The sequence below is a fragment of the Lagenorhynchus albirostris genome, chromosome 20, assembly GCF_949774975.1.
Source record: "Lagenorhynchus albirostris chromosome 20, mLagAlb1.1, whole genome shotgun sequence".
In the NCBI taxonomy this organism is placed as follows: Eukaryota; Metazoa; Chordata; class Mammalia; order Artiodactyla; family Delphinidae; genus Lagenorhynchus; species Lagenorhynchus albirostris.
In genome coordinates this window covers 991,368-1,016,197 of record NC_083114.1, presented here as the reverse complement: position 1 = coordinate 1,016,197, position 24,830 = coordinate 991,368, and the positions used below count along the sequence as shown (strand labels likewise).

The 24,830-nt window shown below is 61.7% G+C and overlaps 1 protein-coding gene across 1 annotated transcript in view; it reads left to right on the top strand.

Moving 5' to 3' along the window:
* PEMT (phosphatidylethanolamine N-methyltransferase) overlaps positions 1 to 24,830 on the top strand; it is a 46,429-nt gene that overhangs the window by 5,511 nt on the left and 16,088 nt on the right. The window contains exon 2 of the mRNA XM_060135538.1: positions 2,223 to 2,330. Coding sequence (XP_059991521.1) covers positions 2,223 to 2,330 — 108 coding nt within the window. The remainder of the gene's footprint in view (positions 1 to 2,222; positions 2,331 to 24,830) is intronic.

The window sequence follows — 24,830 nt, the reverse complement described above, 5'->3', positions numbered from 1 at the left end:
GTCACTGCTTAACCGCTCTGCCTCAGTTTCCCCTCCGCCTCTGCTCTCCTAAAGGCGAAGAAGCAGTCTCTCTCCCGCTCACTTGCCCGGCCTCCTTGGGAGTGTTCGGGACTCATCCTCACTCCAGTGCCTGAACCCGGCATCTGGAATCTGGAATCCGGAAGCGCTGGCCTGGCCTGGCCCCCGGGAGCGCTGGCCTGGCCTGGCCCCCGGGAGCGCTGGCCTGGCCTGGCCCCCGGGAGCGCTGGCCTGGCCTGGCCCCCGGGAGCGCTGGCCTGGCCTGGCCCCCGGGAGCCTCTGGCTCTCTGAGCTGGCACGACAGCGGCGCTCGTCTTGCTGGGTGGTGGCCCAAGGTGAGGTGTGAGAACGTACATAGGTGCACACTGGCCTTGTTGCAGGGGCTTAGCTCGCAGACCCCCAGAGTGGAGCCTCCCGGGGTGCTCAGCGTCTGCTGAATGACGAGCAGTGGAATTCTTAAAAATATCTGGAGCTTGGGGCTTCCCTGGCGGCGCAGTGGTTGAGAGTCCGCCTGCCGATGCAGGGGACACGGGTTCGTGCCCCGGTCTGGGAAGATCCCACATGCCGCGGAGCGGCTGGGCCCGTGAGCCATGGCCGCTGAGCCTGCGCGTCCGGAGCCTGTGCTCTGCAACGGGAGAGGCCACAGCAGTGAGAGGCCCGCGTGCCGCAAAAAAAAAGAAAAAGAAAAAAAGGGAGTCTGGCTGACAATGACACCCTTGTCTGCAGAAATGCCATATCAACTCCCGTGGGAGTTGTTGCTGTCATCAGAGTCCGTAACTGGTGAGAAGCATGTTTTGTGGGCGGCCCTAAGCTGGATGTGGTGATTCAGTTGCCAGGCGGGGGCTGGGGGCCGTTGGCAGGAAGCATGGTTTATGTACCCGGCTGGCCCCCAGCTCTGCACCCTGGGCACGGCTGGCCCGCCTGGAGTGGATTCCACACACCCCCACCCCAGGCCAAGGCTTGTGACTTACCTTCTAGTTGAGGCTTATTGTTATTCTGAATTGCATGTGGAGAGTTGCCATGAATTTCTAAAAAGAAAAAGAAAAATACAAAGAGTAATGCAGGGACTCAGTGAACACTGACCACGCAGAACGTCAGCAGTGTCTCACGGTTTTTAAAGGGAGAACTTGGCATTGGAGGCATCCAGCTGTTTCCTCCTCTTGTCCCTAGAGGCAGGGTCTTAGTTCTGTCCCCGGGGACATCTGGGCCACGTCTGGAACCATTTTCGGTTGTCACAGCTGGGGAGGACGGCCGGCATGGAGTGGGTGGGGGCCACAAAGAGTGACCGGCCTGAGGGTCGACAGCGCAGAGGTGGGGAGACCCGCCCCGGTCACAGGGGGCAATGAATCTGGGGCTCAAAGCTGGCCCTGGCACATACGGGAGGGGCACTCAGCGCTGTGTGGTGGGTACAGGGTGCTCTGGGCTTCTGCAGCGTCCTTGTCCATTTGACATGTGTTTGAGAACATGGCAGTTTGACACAGACCTGGTCTGTTTCAGTTCGCTGGTTTAGCTGCTTTGGAGACGGCGCATCTGGTTTAGCCGAGCCCCCGGAGTGCACACCTGTTCCACGCGTGCCGATAGGAACAGCTGTGCACTGTGTGTGAGCTCTCGGGGCAGGTGCCGGGGTTTGGAGCCCCCATACCCAGGAGCGCCGGTCCAGGGGCTGCCGATAGGAACAGCTGTGCACTGTGTGTGAGCTCTCGGGGCAGGGGCCGGGGTTGGGAGCCCCCATGCCCAGGTCCAGGGCTGGGAAGAGCTCATCTGCATTTTCCTGGGTCTCGGAGGCTGAGCATCTTCACACGGATGTCGGCCCCTCGGATTGGCTCTGGGGCCTCTGAACACCTCTGTTGGGTCCTGGTCACCCTGGTGATGCAGACACGGGTCCCGGCGGGGTCACTGCCCCGCCAGCGTGCTGGACACTCATCCTCAGAGCTGCTGGTTTCCTCTCTGTGCTTCCGCTGCTGGCCCGGCCGCTCTCCAACAGGAACGACACGGCTGGTTGGGTTTCGGCTTTTATCTTCCGTTTTATGAGATTACATTGTAGTAACCTTTGCTGGACTTGGAGGTGCCCAAGCCTCCTGACCTGTTCCTGGAGGGTAACTTTGTTTCCAAGTTCTGGGGCTTGTCACTCGCTCCCGTGTCTGTCCAGGTGGGGCGGGGCAGGGCAGGCAGGTCTCTCGCTGACGCCGGCTCTGTCCCTGCAGGCAGACCTCTGCGTTATGACCCGGCTGCTGGGCTACGTGGACCCCTCAGAACCCCACTTTGTGGCTGCAGTCCTCACCATCGCTTTCAATCCGCTTTTCTGGAACGTGGTAAGTGCCGCAGGACAGGCTGTGCAGAGGGATGGGTGGACGGACGGGTGGCTCTTCCCTCTGCTCCTCTGTCTCTGGCCAGCATGGGAGCATCGTCCTGCTTCCCCGTCGAGGTCGGCACGCAGGGAGGACGTGGACCGGGGAAGCCCCTCACCGCGGGGTCCCACGACATCTTGGCCTCAGCGGACAGCAGGTCCCTGCGGGGCTTTGCTCCCCTCCTGCCACACACACAGGGCAGCCGCCTTCTTAGGGGCCCCCCGCATCAGGTGTGCTCCATAAACATCATCACTTTTCCTAATCGAGGCTTCCTGCAGGGTCATCTGCAGCCCTCGGGCTGAGGGGTGCTGGGGGCAGGAAGGAGCTGACAGCAAGTGAAACGGGAGGCCGGTCTGCGCCCAGGTCTTCTGTGGGTGCCGGGCCGCACGGAGGCTGGGGGCCTGGGGCACTGGCCCGGTGGGAGGTAGGGGGGAGTGGGCTCTGAGCAGTCCCTCCTGCCAGCCCTTCTCAGAGACATCCCTCCCCTGTCAGGATGTGGGGGAAGCCCTTGGGGTTTCTGGTCTGCTGTCCAGCATCTTTGGTGGGCTAGAAGGGGTGGTAGACGTGCTCCCCGGGCCACCCCCAAGGCGTCTGCTGATGCAGAGCGTGGACGTCCTGTGCTCACCTCGAGGGCGGCCTGCTGAACACGGCGTCAGCACACGCCGTTCTGAGCTGTCTTCCTCTCAGGTGGCCGCTCGCTCCCTGGGGCAGAACGGACCTGTCTGCATCTGGTTGACGAGTTAGGCCTTTTCTTCATCTGGGGAGAGCAGGGTGGGGGCAGGCTGCTCATCTCAAAGAGGCTGCAGTCAACACGCCGTCCCTCCCGACAGACTAACTGGTCTTTCCGGGATGGACACACGGCCCTTTTCATACGCCCCGCTGGTTTCCTGTGCCGCTGTAACAAATGACCACAGACTGGGGACTTTAGAACAGCAGGAATATATTTTCCCCTGGCTCTGGGGGCCAGAAACCTGAAACCAGTACTGGTCAAGATCCAGGTGCGGGCAGGGCTGTCCGCCCCCCAGCTCCAGGGGAGGGTCCCCTCCAGGAGAGCCGGCTCCAGTCCTCAAGGCCAGCATCTTCCCCCCACCTGCCTCCCTCCTATAAGGAAACGGCGGAGGGGGGACAGCAGTCAGGGCCCCGCCAACCCAGGACAACTCCCGCCTCAAGACCCTGAACGCAAGCTAAGCCCCCTCTTTGCTGGGCAGGCAACCCCCACCGGTTCTGAGGTCAGGACGCGGACATGATTTACGCCTGATTTTCAGCTGCCACACCCTTTACGCTTCATTGTCTGGTGCTGCGGGAGGGGAAGGTGCACTGGGTGGGACGCGGGGAGGGTGGGGGGAGAGCAGCATCACCGTGGGGCGGGCGAGGCGCGGGACACCCCAGCTCTGGCCGGGGCCGGTGTCAGGTCAGGGCCACTCAGGCAGGAGGGGCCAAAGCTCCCCAGGAGGCCTGACGATGTTTCCCCACAAAGCGAGCTCCGGTCCCCCGCCCCCCAGAGCTGCTCCGTCCCCTCAGGCCCCCTCCCGCCGAGGCCTCTCCCCTGGCTGTGGGTCTGTATGCTGTAGCTTCCTGCCTAACACACCTGTCATCTAGTGGGTGAGCTGGTCTCCAGAGGCCTGCACGCCAGGTAGAGTGTTGGAATTGAGCTGAATTGTAGCACACCCAGCTGATGTCAGCATTGTTCGGACGTGTGGGGAAGACCCTCCCGTGGAAATTGGTGCAGAAGCAGGGTGGAGGCGAGGGCTGTGGGGAGCTCAGACCTGCCCCAGGGCCTCCAGGTGGAGCCAGGCTTGGGGAGTGGCTGCCCGGGGCTGGGCCGCAGCTCTTGGGCCATCTCTGGACGCGCTGCCCTGCCTGCCCACCGGGCGCCAGCACCCCTGTTGCTGTGCCTGCAGGGGGCCTCCCGCCCTCTCTCGTGGGGTGTCCCTGACCCCATCTCTGCCATGACCTCCTCTTCTTCACTCACTCACCCCACAAGTGCTCTTGGGGAGCCCGCTGTTGGGGTGCTGAGTGGCCCGCGGGGGCGGGGGGATGAGCCCACGAGGTGTACGGATGGGTTAATGTTGGGAAGAATAAGTGCTGCAGAGGGACCAGCTGGGGCGTTTCCTTTGTCACCTGTGTCTCTGTCTGGCCCAGAATCTCCTCAGTGCCAGGACCTTGCGTCCGGGTGCTCGGCCGCGCCTGGGCACGTCCAGACCCCGCAGAGAGCTCGCTCTTTGGCCCGGGCCCACACCTCCCCGACATGCTCCCTCCCCCACCTGCAGGAGAAGGCCGCCCTGTGCCAGGGTCTGGACCAGCCTGCCCTCCTTGCTCGCGGTTGCCCACGCCCCGCCCCCGTCCCCCTGCTCAGCGTGGCCCCACCAGCCGCTCCTCTCCACCTTCCGCTCGTGCTCTCACCCCGCAAACACAGGGCCAGGGATCGCCCCGCACCCTGCCTTCTCGGACAAAGTGTGAGCGGTATGGCTGACCCGCTTTATCCCTGGGTGTCCCGCGTGCCCAGAGCCTTTCGTCCTGCTAGGTCACCTGGTCTGCAGGGAGACGCCCCTCCCCAGAAAGGGGGGCGCTCCCCATGCGCCTTGGGGGGCCCTGGCACAGGGGCGTTCTGCCGGCTGAGTCCTGGCGGCCGCGGGCTCTCGAGGGAGCGGGGTGGGGGGGGTGGCAGCAGGACGGTAGGTGGCGCTGTGGGCAAGGCCAGGGCGAGGGGCGTCCCTGCAACCTTGTGTGCGTTTGCTGTGCGGCTTCCGTGTCTGCCTCGGTGTCAGCCACTGTGGGGTGGGCTCGGCTGCCCCGGGGACCCCCACAGGGGCCGGGAAGCTGACGCTGCGGATGCTGAAGCAAGGGCAGAGGCTGGGGTCCCAGCCCCTGTGTTCACGCCCCCTCTGGGCCTTGGTTTCTCCATCTGTGAATGGAGGCCCATTGGGCTCTGAAGCACCACAGCCACTCGGCTTACCCTGCCCCCCTGGGGTGACCCCGCGCAGGCCCCCTGGGAGAGGGTGGCCTGCCTTCCTGGAGTTGGCAGCGAGGTAAGACTGGGCATCAGACCTGTAATCCAAACGTCGGAGCTGGTTACAAGGAAGCTGGTGTCTGGAGCTTGTCCAGGAGGCAGGGCGAGGGGTTGGGCGGCTCCTTGGCTTGGGGGCTGCGAGGGGATGAGCCGGAGGCTGGGCTGCTGGAGGAGCTGGGATGCGGCGCAGGTGGAGAAGGGGACAGACCGGCCAGTCCCCTGCGGGAGGGCCCTGAGTGCTGGCCTGCAACCGGGTTGTGTGCTGGAGCCGGCGGCGACGGGCGTGCGCGAGGTGTACACGCGTGTGCCCGTGTGAGTGCGGGGGAGTTGGGCCGGGCGTGGACAGGCTGTGTGACACCGTTGCTCCCACCTGGCTCAGAAGTTCGGCTCCGAGGGCACGGCCATGTACCCACTGGCTCTGTGCCGAGTTTCTAGACGAGGCGCGTCCTGCGTTTGCAGGGATGCTGAGTGGGGCTTCCTGGTAGGGCCCGTGGCCCAGCAAGGGCTTTCCTCTGAGCAGAGCCGGCTGGCCGGCCGGGCCTCACTGAGACTTCGGCTCTGGGAGCACAGGGCTCTGGCCGGCCGGCCGCCGTCCGTTCCGACCGATGTCGCCCAGGACGCCGTGGAACAGCAGCTCCCCTGTCCGCCCGAGCTGTGCTCAGAGCTGGATTCCTGCAGAGCTGATGGGTGTCTGGCCTTGGCTCTGCAGTGGGGACAGTCAGCCCCTTGTCACTAGGACCCATGCTGGCTCCTCTGGCCGCGACGTTGGCTCGAGCGCAGGATGTCCTGTGGCGTGTGCGTGGGTGTGCTTTTCGAGGAGTAGGCATGTGTCCTCTGGTGCAGGCAGCCCTGCCCACCCCTTGGCCCCATCCCTCTGAAGGGAGAGCCGTGCCAGGCAGCAGCGTCGTCTGTGGGCAACGGGCTGCAGCTGCGCTAACTTCAGGTGTCCGAGGATCGTGGCGGTAAAGCGTACGTGGCGGCTGGAATGCGGCTAGCTTGCCTTCTGCCGGGACCGCGCGGAGGCTGAGGGGGTGAGGCGGGAGGCTCTCCCACCCGGAGCCCCGGTGAGACCCCACCTGAGCTGGGCTTCCTCTCCTTCCCGGATCCTGACGCTCCAGGGACGCAGCCTGAGTTTTCTCACGAGTCCTGCTGGGGGCCGTGTGGGTAGAGGACGCGCCTCCTGCGACGCTTCACTTGGCCACGACCGGCCTCTGCGCAGCAGCTTGGGTGGGACAAGGTGGCTGCAGTGGCGGGAGGGCTCCTGGTGGGTCACCTCTCGGGCCCCTCCCGCACGAGGGGCAGTTTGATGACCTGGCCTCCCCTTGGGGTTCCCAACAGATCAGCCCTCCTGCTTCGACCTTCCTGTAGGCCCTGCAGCCTCGAGGGCCCGTCCACACCTCCGTAGGGTGTCTGCTGTGACCTTCCCTGGAGCTCTGGTGTCTGCCCTCTGCCATCAGCAGGCTTGGTCTCCTCGTGCCCCCGTGCCTTTGCACGGCCTGCTCCCTCCTAGAAGGGCTCCGCCACACCAACCTGCCTCCTGTTTCCCTCCCAGGCCTTCACTGGCCTTCCCTGTGCCCTGGCCCCGAGCAGACGTGGCCCAGCTCCCTTCCAGCCTCCCTGACCCGCAGATCTGTGGTCGGTGTTGCTCGCGAGTTTACGTTTCACCTCCTACCTTAGACCGAGGGCTCCTGCCTTGGAGTTAAGGGCAGGCCCAGTGTGATCGCAGGTGAGCCCAGAGTGGCCTGGGGTGCCGTGGGCCAGGCAGTTCCTCCACTTGGTGGAGGAGTGCTAGGTCCTCTCGCTGGCCGCACGGTGCCCACCTGGCTGTGTCGTTGGCTTTGCCCCATTCCCTGGTCTTCCTCTGAGGCCAGCTGACGTTCCGGGGAAAACGTCCAAGGCTTGGGTTTTTGTCTCATTTTCCTGCTGACTTGCTCTGCCCTGGGCCTCAGCTGCCTCATCTTAGTTCTGGAGGAGTGGCCTTTGCCCAGCTTTTCTCAAGGGGGGCTGCCAGGCTGTGGGGGGAGGGCAGTGGGTGTGAAAGGGTCTGGAAGCACCGGGCATACTTGGCCCAGAGGAGAAGCAGCCATGGGAGCCGCCTGGGTGCAGGTGCGTCCCGGGTGCAGGTGCGTCTGGAAGGGCTCTTGCATCAGCGCAAACTCCCAGAGCTGCTGCCTGAGCTGAAGGCCCGGTGCTCTCACTTGTCCCAGAGTCTTATGCCCAGAAATGCTCCACGGCCTAGGGATACGTCTTGGAGAGTGTTTTGTAGCTGGTGACCCTTTCCTCGCCTCCAGGAATCAGGAATTGGCCTGGGAGAGGCTCTGAGATGCAGGGGCAATGGGTGTGCTTGTCACTGGCCGACGCCGGGCCGCGTAGCGCCTGGAAGTGCCGTGGGCTCCCCGTGGTGTCCGGCCGCTGCCCGCTTTGGGGCCTGCCACCTTTCCTCTGATCCCGCCTCCTGGTCCCCTGCCCTGGCACCCTGAGCCTCAGGAGGGCTAGGAAGCGAGGTGGTCAAGTGCCGGCCCAAAGACCCTGGCGATGGATGCCCACAGCACCTCAGGGCAGGCCCCTGGCCTCGCCGTGTTGCCGGATCTGAGATTCTTGTAGTTTCTGCAAAGAGGCGTCAGCCTGGAGTGTGGGCTCCGGGGAGGCAGAGATCACGAGAGTCGGGGGGCCGGAACACAGGGGTCCTGGGCAAAGAGGGACGGAGAACCAGGCCACCTGATGCAGCAGGGAATCAGCAGAGGGCGGGGCGGAGCCTGCACAGCTCCCCCGACGGTACTTCCGGCTCCGGTGCCTATTGTCTGAGGCTCTGGCCAGCCTCAGAGGGCAGCCCCTGTACTTGGGTACCAGCCTCTGCAGGGAGCGAGGGTCGCCCCGCCTGTACACACCTCTGCTACCTTTCGCTCTGTCCAGCCGCCCCTGCTGCAGAGGGTCCCAGGTGGCCCAGGGGCTGGTGGCTCTGCAGCACGGTGAGGGCCACTGCAGCTCAACATCGGACTGACCCCCAACTGGCCACCAGACGGCGCACAAGGGATGCGAGGTCCTCCTGCCTTCCAGGGCTGTGCTTGTGGGCAGAGAGGACCGCAGTGAGGATGGTGAGGGCCCCTCAGCCCCCTGGCTGGACAGGGTTATCCTCCTTCAGGGTCATCCTGCGGCTTAGGTAGGAAAATAGCCTGGGAAGCGTACACTTTCCACAGGTGTGTATACAGGGGCCTGCTCCTGGCACATAACGGGCACCTGTTCGCCTGGCGCCCCACCTGTCCACCCACAGGGCTCCAGGTGAATAATGGGTGGGAAGGGGGTTCTGTGAATTACAGTAAGAAGAATCCAGCCCTTGTCCTGCAGGTCATGAGCGAGGTGGCTGGGCGTGGGCGCCTGCGAGGGTCAGTCAGCTGTTGGGTGTGGTGCCTTGCTCTGTATCTCCCCACCAGCCCTGGGGAGGGGAGGGGACTGAGGGATTGCACGGCAGTGACAGGGGCAGGACAGCCTTGGGACTGGGGGCTCTGGGCGTGGGGCGCACTCGGTGATGGCCGTCCTGGGAGTGAGAATTACTGTCACCACCCCTCAACAGATTTGATGTGCAGACCCGGGGTGGGGGCGGGTCAACCCCAGGATTTTCAGAAGCAGCAGCTGAGGACCAGAGAGGTGGCTTGAGCTGCCTGGGTCACACAGCTGTGAGAGCAAGAGCTGGGCCTGGGAGCTGCGGCTTCCGCTCCTGTGTATCATGCCCGCCTCCGTCCCACCCCCCGGAGGGCCTGCCTGGTGCAGACACAGCCCTATGTGTCGGCCTGGCCTGGCCCAGATTGGGCAGGACCTAGGGCCCTGACGGCCGAAGAGGCCCTCACGACCCTGCAGCCTGGGGTGCACGAGCGTGCCCCGCGCCGGCTTCCTGGTTGGTGTGCACCCCGCCCCGCCTGTGTCAGTGTTATGACGGCACGTGGACTTTCTGTGGGCAGGGCCGTGTGTGGGGCGCCCACGAGGGGCAGCCACCTGGAAGGGGCGGCTGCATGTCCTCGGGCCCGTCCTTGGCCTGCTTGGCCCTAGGAGCCCCGTGCAGCCGTGCCCCCCGCCCACCCCCGAGTCCTCCCTGCCTGTCTCGCGGCCCGGGGAGGGGCGTGGGCCTCTGAGCACACCAGCCTGTCCTGCTGCTGTTGCCTCCTGGCCGGGACCTGGGCAGGATTTTTCGCTTTTCTGAGCCTTGGTTTTCTCATCTGTAAAAAGGCACAGAACCTCGCTTGGAGCCGGCCGGCAGCTGCCGCCCCTCCTTCCTCTCCGGCCACCTGGTACCCTTTGTCGGCCTCGCCCTGGCCGTTCCTCGTGGCTGGACTGCCTGGGCAGTGATGCCGTCTTGCAGTGACAGGGCTACACTTGCCGGCCCAGCCTGGGGCAGGCCCCCACCCTGCTGGCCTCACCATACCTGCCGGGACAGGTGCTCCACGTTAGCCGTGCCCAGGTGCCGCATCAGTGCCCCTGTGCCCGTGGCAGGTGGCCCGGGAGCAGGGTGGGGAGCATGTAAGTTTCGGCCCCATCGACCGTCAGGCTGCTCGCTAAAGGAAAGAGGTCAGATCTCACACCTCGGCTGGTGGTGGAGGTGAAGGGAGCCGATCCCCTAATGCTGTCTCCCTGTCCTGACGGCCAAATACCTGCACAAACTGCTTCCCGAGAAACAGACGAGGGGAGAGGAAGGGGTGTGGTTGAAAGCACCGGGGTTGCCTGGCTGGCAGGACCGTGGTCCTCCCGGAGGTGGCCACACGGATGCCATGAGCAGGGGCAGGGCCCTTCCCGGGAGCACTGTGGGCTTAACGGGTGCAGAATTCGGGTCCCTCCGAAACAAACCCTGATGGCGTGGGAAGGCGTTCCGGCGTGGGAAGGCGTTCCGGCATGGGGGCGGTCCTCAGGAGACAGGGGAAGTCGCAGGGACCTTCATGGGCAAGGAAGGGAAAAGGGCAGGTGCTTCCTGCCTTCCCGCAGCGGAGCGCAGACGGCGACCCCGTGGCCAGGTGACAGGTGGAGGACACTGGCCGGGTCTCCCCGTCTGGGGGCAGTTGGAGCCCTGATCCTGGTTCTCTGGCCCATGTCTGAGTGTGGCCTGCACGGAGGGTCTCAGCACTCGGCCCCGAGGACACGGTGGGGATGGTGGGGACCTCATAGCCTTTCTAACCCCGCCGCCTGCCAGGCGCCTTCAGGCCTGAATTTGTGGAAGTGGTGAGCGGCCGGGGGTGGGGTGGGGGCGCTGGATCCCTGCGGGCCGTGGTGCACAGGCGGGCAGCCCTCCAGCAGGCGGGGCTGGGACAGCGTGTTGAGAAGACACTGTTCCCCCACACGGATCTGACACCTTCCCGGGTCAGTGCTGACCCCCACCCCCCCAACAGGGAGCTTGGAAAGTCAGGTGTGAGATCCAGTGGCCTAATTTTAGACCTTGGGCGTGCATGTCAAAACAGCAGGATGATTAAAGAGAGAGAGAGAACGAGGACAGCCCGGCTTCAACCCTTAACTCTGAAGCCAGCACGTTCCCTGGGGGAGCATCACCTGCCACCTGACAGGGCTGCCCGTGGCCTCGGGGGGCGGGTAGGAGCCCCCCCTCCCCGGGCGGAGCTCAGCGGAGATGCGGGCCGGACCATCAGGTGGGCAGAGGCCTCCACGCTGCAGAGCAAGTCATGGGGTGGAAGAGGTGCGTTTGTCCAGCACCGTGGGAGGAACCTGCTTTGGGCAATAAACCTGCTGGTGCGCAGGGAAGCTTTCAGCTCACACAGGTCCCCGGCCTTCTCAGGGGTCAGACGGCTTGTTGGCCCTGGGGCTGGGAGGCAGGTCCTGGGCTGTCCAGTGGTTCTGACCCCTCGCCGGCTGTCACATCCCCTGCCCACGTCTCCCTCCTGACCTGCCACCTGCGTGCTGTTCGGGGCTTGTTAGGATCGTGCGTGAAGGGAGAGCATGTCCCCTGAGGCGGGAGTTACCGTTCCCCGCGGGGGGGGGGCACCTGGGAAGAGCGGCGTGACCCTCCTCCCCTTGGTCGGCCTCGAAGATGCAGGATCGATCGCTCCAGCCACCCGCCCCAACCCCAGGGTCCCTGCCGTCTGCCCCTCCCCCTGGGCGCGGCCACTTGTTTTAGTCTCTCTGCAGTTTAGGACGTTGAAGGTTTAAATGTTGGCCACGCATGTGCACCGTCCACCGTCTGCGGAAGGCGGATGGTGAGAACAGCTGTCTGAGCCCTGCCCCGGGCCCTGGACGTGCCCTGAGATGCCCACCTGCCCACCTGCCCCCACCGCAGCCCCTGCAGGTCCCTCATCCTTTCGTTCGGGAAAGCAGAGGATGCTGGTCTTAGGGCAGTGGTGGGAACTGGCCTTTGTTAGGGTCCCCTAAGCGCTGGGCCCTGTCCTCACAGCCCCTCTGAGTGGATTTTGGAGGCCATTCACTTTCACACCCAGAGGCCTCTGCACTCTCTCAGCCCCTTGTGGGGATGTCCTGTCATTCGCTCAGCAGGCCCCACCAGTGGACGAGCAGCTGATGTCACCCTTTGCCCCATAAACAGCCCTAAAGTAAACGTCTTCATCCTGCTTATCTGCACACGTCCAGGATCTGCTTCTGGACCCCGGAACCTCCGGTCACCGGACCGTGTGGCTGTGACTGGTGGAGCTGGCAGGGAGGCCCAGGGCCCCACATCCCGAAGCTGACTGGCTGGTGGCTTGAGCGCGACCCTTGACCCCTGGGTGCTGCAGGAGTCCCTGAGCCGCCCCAGCCGTGCATCCACGAGGCCCCTGGGGCTCCTGCTTCAGCTGGGCTGAGCAGCGGCTCGGGAGGCTGTGCGGGGTCTTCCGGAGAGAGCATGCTGTCATGCGGTTGTGCTGCGGGCAGGGGCCGTCCTGTTCTGTGTTCTGTCTGCCGCGTCCTCGGGGGACACAGAGCCACAAGCCCCCCCTCAGGGCCCCAGAATGTTCCCGCGGTGGGGGGGAGCGTGGCGATTAGCACAGAACACGGTATTTTGACCCAGGCTGTACTCAGTGAGGAGAGACTGTCCCCAGGCGCAGGGCTCTGCGAGGGGATTGGGTTTCCATCAGGACGCAGCCTTTTTGTGTTTCTCAGCTGCCGGGCGGGGTGGGGGGCGGTGAGGACGTCACAGCCTCTGGGAGCTGTGTGGCCGTGAGCAGGACGCGCATCTCCCAGCCCTGAGACCCGGCAGAACAGCATGGCTTCTGCCCGGGAAAGGGGTGGGTTGTCTCGGCTGTGGCTCCAACAAGTGCGCAGTGGGTGTGGGAGGCGGGCGGGCGGCCGGAGGACACGGGGACCGCGCGCTGTGTCGGCAGCTGTCGTGGGAACCCGCTAGATTCCAGAGTAAAAGGCCAGGCTGCCGTCACTGCGGAGGGCTGGGCCCGGTGCTGGGTCCGGGAGACTTCTGGACGGATGTCCCAGATCGGGCGTGTGCGCGGCCTGTGGCACCTGTGCGTCCCGCCCATCTTCAAGGCCTGCATCCACACATTTGGCCGCTGGCCGCGGGTATCTGGGCCGCTGGGGGCTGCGGGCGAGATGACCCCCCAGCCCTCTCCACGCCGCTCTGCTCCTCCGCCGTGGGGCGCCCCTCCGCGCGGCCCCTGGCCTCGTACCTGCTCCCTGCCGGTGCAGCAGCCCTCGAGCCTGGTCTGTGGGCGGCGGGTCCTGATCAGCCGGGCTTCCTGCGAGGAGCAGGTGGTGCCGGTGGGCCCTGGCCGCCGGGGGTTCCTTGTTCGACCCCAGTGATCCCACAGGCATCTGGGGTTTCGGATTTCCTCTCTCTGGCTCCTTCGTTCCGCCGGCTCCTCCCCCATTCGCTTTGTCACCTGCAGTGTCCCTCCCTGCGCCTCTGGCGCTTTCTGGTGAACCCTGGCCCACTCCGCCCCCCACCCCCCACCCCCCAGGCCGGCACGTGGCCTGGCCGGCTGTACGGGATTCTGCTGGTCTGGTCCGGACAGCACCCTGGGGCGTTGCAGGCCACATGTTCCTGCTGGAGGACCCATCTCTCTGTGCTCTGTGTGGGTCTCCTTTTCAGCCCTCAGGCCTCGAGTGAGGGTCACCTGCCAGAGAGGCCTCCCCACGGCCCTACCCCAATTTATTCTTCCTCCCAGCACCCTTCTCTGGCGATCACATCCCCAGTACATCTGCCCCGCACTGGAGGCCCCGAGGGCAGAGGCCACGCTGGCCTGGTCTCCTCGGTACCCATTGGCTGCCGGGGTCGGGGGGGCAGGCCTGCAGCGCGGGGAGACTGGCCTGGCCTGGCCGTGGCTGCTCTGTAAATACCTCCCCCGGGTGCCCCTCGGTGCTGGATTAATTGTCCTGAACCTCTGCCCCAGGAGGCCGTGCCTGGCCCCCAGCACCTGGAGCAGGGGGGTGCTCAGCTCCGGTCCTGGAGAAACCACGGCCCCCCAGCCTCAGCGGGCCGCCGGGCTCAGTCCTGAAGGTCATGTAGACTTGTGCAGAGGCCCAGCCCCTGGCCACCTCGTTTCTGTCCTTTAAAAGGAGAGGAAACCAAAAAAAAAAAAAAAGGAGAGGAAACCAAATGGAGCCCAGTGGACAGGGCCCAGGTCGGCGTGCGGCAAAGTGAATGATCCCAGCTCAGCGCTGAGTTCAGCGGCTGTGAGGACACCAAGCATGTTTGTCGGCACAGAAGCTCAGCAATTATCAGGAGCTCGCTGGGACTTGGTGGTGGCCTCCAGGTCATAAGCCGTGGGCCACAGGCGGGGTCAGCCCTCCCCTGGAATGGCAGCCCCTCTTCCCCTCTTACTAGCTGAGACCCTGGAGTGACAAGCGTGCCTGTTGATTCCCACCCCGCCTGGGGTGAACGGTGGGGTCGCCCCCTCCTTGGGCTGCACTGGCCTCCCAGCATCTTTGTGCTGGTCCCTGGGCGAGAGGCGGTGGCCGGCGGGGTCGTGTGTGGGACGGGCCGCTCCAGGCTGCTACTCGCAGCCCCGCAGGCTCGCGTCCTCGGCAGACTCAGCAGGAAGCCTGGCCGCAGGAGCCTGGCCGCGTGTGCACGGCCCCATCTGCTTCTGCACAGAAAGCCCCGCTGCTCCCGTGAGGCACCCAGGCCATCTGAATGTGCGTCCAGTGGGTTCTGGGCTGCCGGGCTGGGGCGGGGTGGCGCCCTGCAGGTTCCTGCCGCACCTTGGCTGCGGGACGCGCTCCCCCGACGCTGTTGCTCCCCTCTTTCCCCATGAGCGACGGCTTTGCCTGCCCCCGCCCACCGCCCACACGGAGGCGGCTGTGGACGTGGGCACTTAGCAGGTCGGGGGTTTGGCCAGTGTCCGCGAGCGCAGGACGCCCGGGAGGCTTGGAGAGGAAGAGGCCCCCCCCCTGGGGTTCCCAGGCTGCTTGAGGAGGGGGGAGCCTCCAGAAAAGACTCCGGGACTCAGAAGACGGCATGTGGCCCAGGGGATGGAGGGGACAGAGTGGAGACCCCCGAGGACGGGAGGCTCCTGGGCAGAGGGAACTGTTTTTTTAATTTGCAAATTTTAAGTATGTGGAACAGTGGCGAGAACGGGCCTGCTGTCACCCGGATCCCAGGACATCCTGCACGGTTGCTGCCCCTGCATCGTTGCATCCCCAAAGCTAAGGACGTTTCCTGCCTCAGCACGACCTCATTATCATGAGAGAGAACATTGTGAGCAAACTTTGGAAGCAAGAGCAGGGTTTGTTCTGTGTTCTGGAACGAGCGGGTGAGTCATGGCATTGGCCACCCGCCCCTGGCCCCGGGGACAGGGGAGGCCGTCAAGGCCCTGGGGTCCAGGGTCTGGATGAGGTGAGGCCTGGACCCAGGATGCAGGACAAGGTGGGAGGGACAGCCAGAGGAGGGTCTTCAGCATGACCAGCAGCAGGCGAAGGGCGGCGGGCAGCCCCTCCGGATGGCCGGGACGTGCAGGAAGCTGTGGCGTCCAGGCAGATGGACGTGAGGGGACGCGGGGCCTGTGGCCGCTGGGTGGCCTGGGACGCCGGCACGGAGCAGGGCTGCCCGGGGGTGGCCCGTAGGGCTGGGCTCCATGTCGGTGGTCCTGGCCGGCCCGCCTGACGTGCCCAGGAGAGGTCAGGCGCTGAGGGGTGGGGCCTGGTCGGGGATCCGGCGACGTGCTGCCCGGGGGCAGCTGGGGACACCGGTGGCCCTCAGAACTGGGAGACGCTGGGTGAGGCCAAGGGCCTGGGGCCGTGGCGGCTCTGGAAGGGGCACCGGAGCGTCACCTCCGTCACCAGCGCGGCCTCCCCTCCCTCCCACGAGTGTTTCTGGCTCCACCGACAGAAACACTGAAGGTTGGGGGGGGGCCGTAAACTGCCCGCGTCTCCGCCCAGGCTTCACGTGGCAGAAGCTCCTGGTGCGGTGGGAAAGGGCTCTTGGGCCCCGAGCCATCGTGCCCAGCCCTGCAGGGCGTCGGGGCTGGCGGGGCTGTTGGAGTCCAGCCCGTCTGGAGATCGGTGCCAGCAGATCGGGGTGGGGGGCAGGGGGAACAGCCCGGAGGCCCAGGGGCTTAGTGGCTAGAGACAGGCTCTGGGTTCGAGGCTGGGCTTTCCCACTTCCCAGCTGTGTGGCTTTGAGTGAGTCACTTAACCTCTCTGTGCCTCTTCTCCCTTGTGTGTAAACTGAAGTGCTTTCCTCGTGGGTGGCGGCGAGGACTGAGAAGGTCCCCGGGCGGGCGCTGCACACAGTAGCTGCTGTGCTCTGATCCCATCCAGCCATCATGAGAGGTGCTGACTTCTCCTGGGAAGGCCGTTCCCGAGGTTCGCCAAAGCAGGAGCTCCATCTGCGAGCTCTCTCCTCCGAGGCGCAAAGCCTGTTGTTACAAGGACCTGACGGCCACCAGGGTCCCCAGAGAGTCGCGTGCCCCGTCAAGCTGAGAGGTCAAGGAAGGCGGGAGCTTGGTTTTGCCGTCTGCCTGCAGCTGTACTCTGAGCCCCAGACGGCCCAAGGGGTGTGTGTGTGATGCCTTCTGTGGCTGCTTCTAGGACAGCACCTTCCAGGGGTCATCCCGTGGGTGGGGAGACGGGAAAGAGGCTCACACACCAGCACGCCCGAGGAGTCGAGTGTGCAGCAGGGTCGTGGGTGTGCACAGAGGAGCCCGAAGCCAACTTTGGGGGAGCTGCGTCGGGAGCAAGCGGCTGCAGGGTCCCCACCGTGTCCTGGAGCAGCACAGCTGCCTCGCCATCCCAGGGTGTCTGGTTAAAGTGCAGATTCTGACTCGGCAGGTCTGGGGCAGGTCCTGAGAGCCTTCCAAGCTGCCGGTCTGCGGACCACTCTGGGTTTGAGGAACAGGTTTAGAGGCAGCGAGGAGGCCAGCCTGTGAGGGAAGGCAGCTGGAGCGAGCAGCACCGTGCCCCCAAGCCCTCCTGGTGTCAGGTCCCCCAGACGGGGCAGCGTCCCCAAGGGGCGGCATCGTGGCCCCGGTGGCCTCAGACCTAGTGACTGCACAGCAGGGAGGGCCCCCAGGCCCGGCTCAGCCCCGCTCACACCTGGGTGCCACACAGGTTCAGGAGTGGGTGCTGTCCTGGTGGAAGGGTTCAGACCACACTCGCGACTTTCTTCCACGAAAGACAGTCCCACCAAAGCGCGATGCCCTGCCCTGGCCAGGTCGTGTCCCTGCTGTGGCCCAGCTCGCTCCGGGAGGCTGGTGATGGCCAAGAGATGGGCCCCTCCCAGCTCCGGACGCCTGACCAGGAGGTGAGCTGGGGTCTGGGCCACAGCGAGGTGAGCACCCTTGGACGGAGCTGGTGATCTCCGTCCCGAGCCGGGGGGCCCGCGGGCCGTGTCACGCCAGTCCATGCAGACGGGGCCTCTTTTTCTGGATTAACTGTGAGGGAGCACAATTAGGCAAAGCACTTTCCTCAGCGCAGTTCCTGCCCTGGAGGATAAGAGGATTAGCTGCACCCTCGGGCTCCGGCACCAGTATTGTGACATTGACTGGTGGAGTTTCACTAGACCTCCGGCACATGCCCATCCTCTCTGGGCAGGGGGCTCACAAGGAGAGCCCGTGGACAAGTCCCGGCCCTGCCTTTGTGCATCGCGGCAGGTTACCTTCCCTCTCTGAACTGCAGTTTTCACCTGGAATGTGGTTGTAGAAGTATTGATCTGCCTTCTACCCCGCCACGCAGCCCAGGTCTGGGGCTGACCTTTCAAGCCCAGCGAGTGGGTGGCCTCCTGACAGATGCCACCACTGTCTGCTCTCTGGACCTGGGGACCAGGCGCCACACCCCACTGCTGCCGCCCCCTGGGGGTCCCAGGGCCGAGAGGGGGCAGACGTCTCGTCTTCACCCACCCGGCTCAGCGGGTGACGGGGAGGCTACAGGGGGATTCCGCACTGCTCCCTGCTTCCCAGATGAAAGCGGTCTGGGGCAGACGGGCTCAGGCCCGCCCTCCTGCAGAGCTCCCCCCACCCCCAGCCCTCCCGCCCTCCCCGCCCGGGACTCCTCCCCCTTCCTTCTTGCGTCTCGTGACCCCTCCCCCTTCCTTCCTGTGTCTCTTGACTCCTCCCCCCTTCCTTCCCGTGTCTTGTGACTCCTCCCCCTTCCTTCCTGTCTCGTGACTCCTCCCCCTTCCTTCCTGTGTCTCGTGACTCCTCCCCCCTTCCGTCCTGTGTCTCGTGACTCCTCCCCGCTTCCTTCCTGTGTCTCGTGACTCCTCCCCGTTTCCTTCCTGTGTCTCGTGATTCCTCACCGTTTCCTTCCTGTGTCTCGTGACTCCTCCCCGTTTCCTTCCTGTGTCTCGTGACTCCTCCTCCTTCCTTCCTGTGTCTCTGTCCAGGCTCAGGAAGGGATCTTTGTGCCCCAGGCCTTGGCTCCTCGCTCCCGCTGTCGGCTCCACGTCCTGCCCCCACCTGGGCCTCGGGCTGTGCACTGTGGGAGGTGCCCCCCGAGGGTCCCCTGCCATTGCCCGGTCAGTCTTCCCAGCCCACCCTCCTGGGGTCGCACAACACGGGTTGGGTGGGCACAGGTGCCCAGACCGCTGAAGGCTCGCTTCCCTCAGCCCAGCAGACATGCGTGCACACAATCCTGGGAGCAGCTCTGCTGACACCAGCAGAGCTCGTGACGCAGGGCCCCCAGCTGGGGTGCGTGAGCCAGCCATGGTCCATCCACGCACAGCTCCCTGGACGGTCTGGTGGCCACACACACTGGAGAAAGCTGGACGGGGCAGAAACCAGGTCAGGGGCCGTGGGGCGGGGGCTCGGGGGCGCGGGGAGCTTTCCAGGGCGACGGGAAGTGTCCTGTGTCTCACAGAATTTTACTTTTACCTCTAAAGCTGACCGAAAATAGTCTCCCCTTCTAAAATAAACTACTCTTAGCTCAGAAAAAAAAGAGAAACAGCCGTCTGGCCGCAGGTGCGGATGCTGTGCCGACACTGGCGTTGGCACTGGTCTTGGTGGCCTGTCCCGCCCGCCCGCCTGTGATGCCAGAGGGGGCCCAGCTGCCTATCGAACCCGCGTATCTAGACAGTTCCCCAGCTGAGCGCCAGCACGGCCCAGTTTTCTTTCGGAGGCTGAAGTCCGTGTAAATATTGACCAAATAAGGCAGACCAGGTTTTGTACTGTATTTGGTTAGTAGTTGAAGAGCCACTCACTCCACGGCTATTTTCCCAGTGGCTTCCTACAGGTGGGCCTTGTTTCATTTAAAATTTTAAAAAGACCCTAAAGAGCTGTGCGTAACTCAAACATTGTAAGTGTAGGGGGGAAACCAGCACATTTAGATGAATCCCCGAGCGAGCGGATCTTTCAATAAAGAATCAACTTTCGGGCATCCCTGGTGGCGCAGTGGTTGAGAGTTCGCCTGCCGATGTAGGGGACACCGGTTCGTGCCCCAGTCCGGGAAGATCCCACATGCCGCGGAGCGGCTGGGCCCGGGAGCCATGGCCACTGAGCCTGCGCGTCCGGAGCCTGTGCTCCGCAACGGGAGAGGCCACAACAGTGAGAGGCCCGCGTACCACAAAAAAAGAAAAAAGAGTCAACTCTCCCAGCCCCGTTAGTGTATTTATTATGTAAAACTGAAAAGACAGGTATTTGGTCTGCTTAAGGACTGTGTCGCTGGGTCCACGGGTGCCCCCTGCCCCAGCCTGGGGCTCTCGGGCCACGTGGCCGCCGCATGGCCTATTGAGGGGGTGATGGGCTTTCTTGTGGGGGGGCTGGGCAGCTTCCCTGCTTCCTCCAGATGTGCATGGGTGGGGTCCCTCCGGCGTCCTCCTGCACTGCCCCGTCGCAGGCACAGGGAAAGCAGCTCAGACAGGATGGGCTGCCCGGGGGTGGGGTGAGTGGGGAGCGGTCCTCACAGCCGAGCCGCCCCCCCTGATGGATTTGCTGGCTGAGAGCTCCCAGGCCTCTTTCCCGGACTACCTGCGTTGGCAGGTTGGACCCCAAGACAAGGTCCCACCCGAGTCACAGCTGTGACCACCTTCCGAGTCAACAAAGGCGCCCAGAGCCGCCCAGAGGCCGGGTGGCGGTGGGGACCCTCGCCAGCTCCGCCACGTCCTGAGTAGTGCCTGGCCCGAGGCCCCGCTGCAGAGCCAGGATCTGGACCAGCCGTCTGTCCCCCGCCTGCCCGGTTCAGGGCTGGCCCGTCCGAGGCTGGCGGGCTCCACGGGGGCAGAGCCTCCGGGTCCCTTTCCTTCCCGCAGAGGCAAACATCAGGGACGGGGGAGGTGGCCACGGGGCAGAGTGTGAGTAATCGACATCACAACAGTGATCCTTTGGGGGGTCGGCGCAGCGGGGCAGTTGTGTCCTGCCCTGATGAGGTGACCTTGGTCGCCCTGGGCAGAAGGGGCCTGGGGACCTGCCCGGACGGGATCTGCCCTCGGGGGTGTCAGCAGGGGCGAGGAGACGCAGGGGACCCAGGGCCCAGGAGCAGGAGGGGGTCTTGTGACTCGGTCTCGTGGGTGAAGGGAGGCCGAGGAGGTGGCAGGGGATGCCGCAGGCTGCGCCGGAGGGCTGAGGGGGCCTGGCGGGCATTTGTGCAGGTGGAGGGCAGCTGGTGTGGGCGCTGGGGGCTGCTCCCCGCCTCCCGGGGAGAGCGACAACAGCCCAGCCCTCCTGCCGTCAGCCGGAACCCGACCATTCATCACATCTCCGCGTCTCCGAATTGTGCTTTTCGCGGTGTATCTAAGAAATCACTGCGTGACTCGAGGTCATACAGATTTTCTAGTTTGTTTTCCTCTAAAAATTTTGTAGCTTCAGTTTTTATGTTTAGATTTATAACCCACTTGTGTTAATTTTTGTACGTGGTCTGAGTTCTGCGCACGACACCCAGTGCCGCTGTCCCCTGCCCCCTGAATTAATGACCTTTATACTTCATCACAGATCGGTTGACCTTACACACGTGGGTCTATTTCTGGACTCCCTGTCCTGTTCCGATGGTCTGTTTGTCCACTTTGGCACCAGCACCCCAGTCCTGGTCACAGTGGCTTTATGATACGGTTCAAAATCTGTCGACTTAGCCTCCCTTTGTCCTTTTTCAGTTGTTTTGCCTATTCTAAGTCCTTTGCATTTTCATGAGAATTTTAGATTCAGGTTGTCGATTTGCAGCAAAAAGCCTGTTGGGGTTTTGATTGGGTTTGCGTTGAATCTGTAGACCAATCAAGGAGAACTGATATCTTCATAGTACTGAGTTTCCGGACCCACGGACACTCTGTATCTCTCCGTTTATTGAGGTCTTTTCTTAAATTCTTGGCGAAGCTTCACAGGTTTCGGGGTGTCAGTCCGGCGTTATTTGTCAGGTTCATCAGCGTTTATGTAAGTGACCATGTGTCACAGTTTTCTTCACATGATGCCTTCTTTCTGGTCTAAGGGAGCATCCGGGGTGATGTCAGCTGTAGGGTTTTCACAGATGCCTTTTGTTAGGACGAGGGCGTTTCCCGCTACTCCTCATGGGCTGAGTTTCTGTCAGGAGTGTATGTTGGATTCTTGTCAAATGTTCATGTCTATTAAGGCGATCGTAGTGTTTTTTCTTACTTACTTTGTTTATGTGGTGAATTACATTGAATGGTTTTCAAACGTTAAACCAACTTTTTGTTCCTGGTATAAATCTCACTCGGTTATGATGTATTATCCTTTTAGTATGTTGTTGGATTCTGTTTGCTAATTTGCTAACATTTTGTCTAGAATTTTTGCATTTTGTTCAGGAGGGGTATTTTTCTCTAGTTTTCTTGCAGTGTTTTGGTATCAGCTAATGCTGGCCTCATTGAATGAATTGGAGAGAGTTCCTTCCTCTTCAGTTTTTGGGAAGAGTTTGTACATAATTGGTATTATTCCTTCCTTAAATGTGTGGTAGCATTCACCAGTGAAGCCGTCTGGACCTGGAACGTTTTCTCGTGAAGGTTTTTGACTATATGTTAAAATATGTTGATGGGTATAGTGCGTGCTGGTCAGACTCTCTGCTGCTTTTCCTGAGTGAGCTTTGATCCAGTTCATTGGTATAAGTTGTTCACGTATTCCTTTTTTTGCCTTTGTGTCTTTTTCCCTTGATCTCTATTCAGATCAGTCTGAATAGAGGTTTTATTCATCTTTTCAGAGAACCATCTCATGGTTTCATTGATTTTTCTCTAGTGTTTTTCCATTTTCTATCATTGATTCCCACTTCAAACTTTCCTCTACTTACATGGGTTTTGTTTTCTCTTCTTTCTCTAGTTTCTTGTGGGAGTTGAGACCAGTGATGGGAGACCTTCCTTCTTTCTCTCCTGTGGGTGTTCAGTGCCATAAACCCTCTCAAGCAGCAGCATCCCACAGACGCTGGTATGTTGTGCTTTCATTTTTGTTCAAGTCAAAATCCTTCTAGTTGCCCTTTCCGTTTCTTCTTTTTCCCGTGAGTCGCTTTTTTTTTTAGAAATGTGTTACTTAGTCTCTAGATGTTTGGGGATTTTTTTCAGCGATCTTGCTGTTATTAATTTCTAATTAACTCCATTGTGGTCAGAGAGCACACTTTGTGTGATGTATAATTCTTTTGAACTTACTGGGACTAGTTTTATTTCCCGGCACGTGGTCTATCTTGGTAAATGTCCTGTGCGCACTTGAAACTAATTTCTACCGTTTTTTTTTTTAAATTAATTATTTTTTGGCTGCGTTGGGTCTTCGTTGCTGCGCGCGGGCTTTCTCTAGTTGCGGCGAGCAGGGGCTACTCTTCGTTGTGGTGTGCGGGCTTCTCACTGTGGTGGCTTCTCTTGCTGCGGAGCACGGGCTCTAGGCGTGTGGGCTTCAGTAGTTGCGGCACGCGGGCTCAGTAGTTGTGGCTCGCGGGCTCTAGAGCGCAGGCTCAGTGGTTGTGGCGCACGGGCTTAGTTGCTCCACGGCATGTGGGATCTTCCCAGACCAGGGTTCGAACCCGTGTCCCCTGCATTGGCAGGCGGATTCTTAACCACTGCGCCACCAGGGAAGTCCCTCTCCTGTTGTTGAGTGAAGTCTTCTATAAACGTCAGTAGACCAAGTTGGTTGATAGTATTCAAATCTATATCCTTACTTGTTCTATCAATATGGAGAGAGGAGCATTGAAATAACTATTTCTATTGTGCAGATTTATCAGTTTTACTTCATGGACCACAAGCTCAGGCATCGGGTGCATGGATGTTTCGGGTTGTTATGTCCTCTTGGATAATCATGAAACGATCTTCTTTATCTCAGTAATAATGTTTGCTCTGAAATCTACTTCGTGTGAAATCAATGTAACCACTCACTCTCCTTTTGACCAGTGGTAGCAGGATGTCTCTTGAGCCAGCCTGTTACTTTGATCTGGTTTGTATCTTTATAAGCAAAGTGTATTTTGTGGAGCCAGCATGCAGTTGGATCTTGCTTTTTTATCCAATCTGACAATCTCTGCTTTTTCTTTTTCTTTCTTTTTTTTTTTCCTGTCTGAACCCCATGGCATGTGGAACTTCCCCGACAGGGATCAGCCCCGAGCCCCCTGAAGTGGAAGTGCAGAGCCTTAACCACTGGACCGCCAGGGAAGTCCTGACAATCTCTGCCTTTAAATTGAGATGTTTGGCCATTAGCATTTAATGTTATTGATGGGGTTAGGTTTAAATCAGCGTCCTCCATTCCTTCATGTCTGGTGTCTGGAAAGCCCTTGTATATTTGTCCGTTTTGGGTGGTTTCGGGTGAGAGGCTAAGCTTCATCCATCTTAGCTGGAAGTAGAAAGGACAGCAGTAATGACTTAATACCATTCAGTACTCAGCCCATGTTCAATTTTCCCCAATTGTCTCAAAAGTATCTTGTTCCAGTTGGTGTGTTTGAATCCGGATCTGAATAAGGTCTACACGTTGCATTCAGTCGATGTGATTCCCGAGCCCTTTTTACCCAGACCAGTGTCCCACCCCTTCTTTCCATGTCATTTACTTATGGAAGAAACTGAATCACTTGTCCAGTAGAATTTTCTGAGTTTGGGCGATTATATCTTTGTGATGCTTTTTAACGTGTTCCTCTATATTTCCTGAACCTGATAGTTATAAAGAACTCTTCGTAAACGTGCTGCGTGTTCGGTTTAAGCATGTGAAATCGTCAGTATTTGACTATTTGCCCTGCCAAGTGCCGTGTCCAGACGTTCCACGTCACGCTACCTCTCTCAGCCCGTCAGGAAGCGCCACTTTGCATGACACTGAGATTGACCAGTGGATTCAGGAGGTCAGCCTGACCCTCACGGCCAGGTTCTCCGCCCTGTCCCTGATGATAGAGTTTCCTGGGTCCTTATTTAGGAGTTGCAGATGGTGACGCTTCAGCTCCGTCATGCCGTGTCGGGAAGCTTGCAGGTTGTCTGGGGTGGGCAGTAGGATTTGGGGACCGTCTCCCAGGCAGTCGAGTCCAGATGGGAATTCACTGCTGGGGGAAGACTGCGTGCTGCTCAGCGTCGATGTATTCCCTGGACAAGCTGGTGGAAGGTGTCCAGTGAGCAGGTGATGGCTGAGCGAGCTCATGGACAGTGGTGAAGGGGCAGTTCGGCTGGGGGAAGCTCTTGGACGCCACCCTGTGCGACAGGGCACAGCTTGGGACTCCCTCTTGCGGAGCCCCCCAGCTCCCACCCTTCCCAGTCCCTCCAGGCCAGGCCGTCGCCCACTTTTAGATGGAACCAGCTGGGCGGGCCCCACCGAGCCCCGCTGCAGGGAAGCCCCTCACCCAGCAGGCTGGGTGGGAGGCCGCTGAGCTGTCGTGCGTCCCCGCGTCCACCCGCGCGTGGAGATCAGCGCTCGCAGGGGCCCCCTCTGTTGGCTGCATCGCGTGCGGATATGACACTGAGCACAGACAGAGGTGGGGTGTCATTTGACGGTGGAGCCAGGTGCAGGGAGCGGGAGGTTCTGGCTGTGCTGGGTGGTCCAGGGCAGCTCGTGGCGTGCATCGCAGGCAGGAAGAAGAAGGCGAGAAGGCTGGAGCACCTGTGTGTCTGGCGGGAGGGGACCGCCACCCGAGCGGGAGGGGTGGTGGTGCACAGGTGGTTCGTGCTTCTGGGCTGTGGGCCCCTTTGAAAAACGCAAGGAAACGCT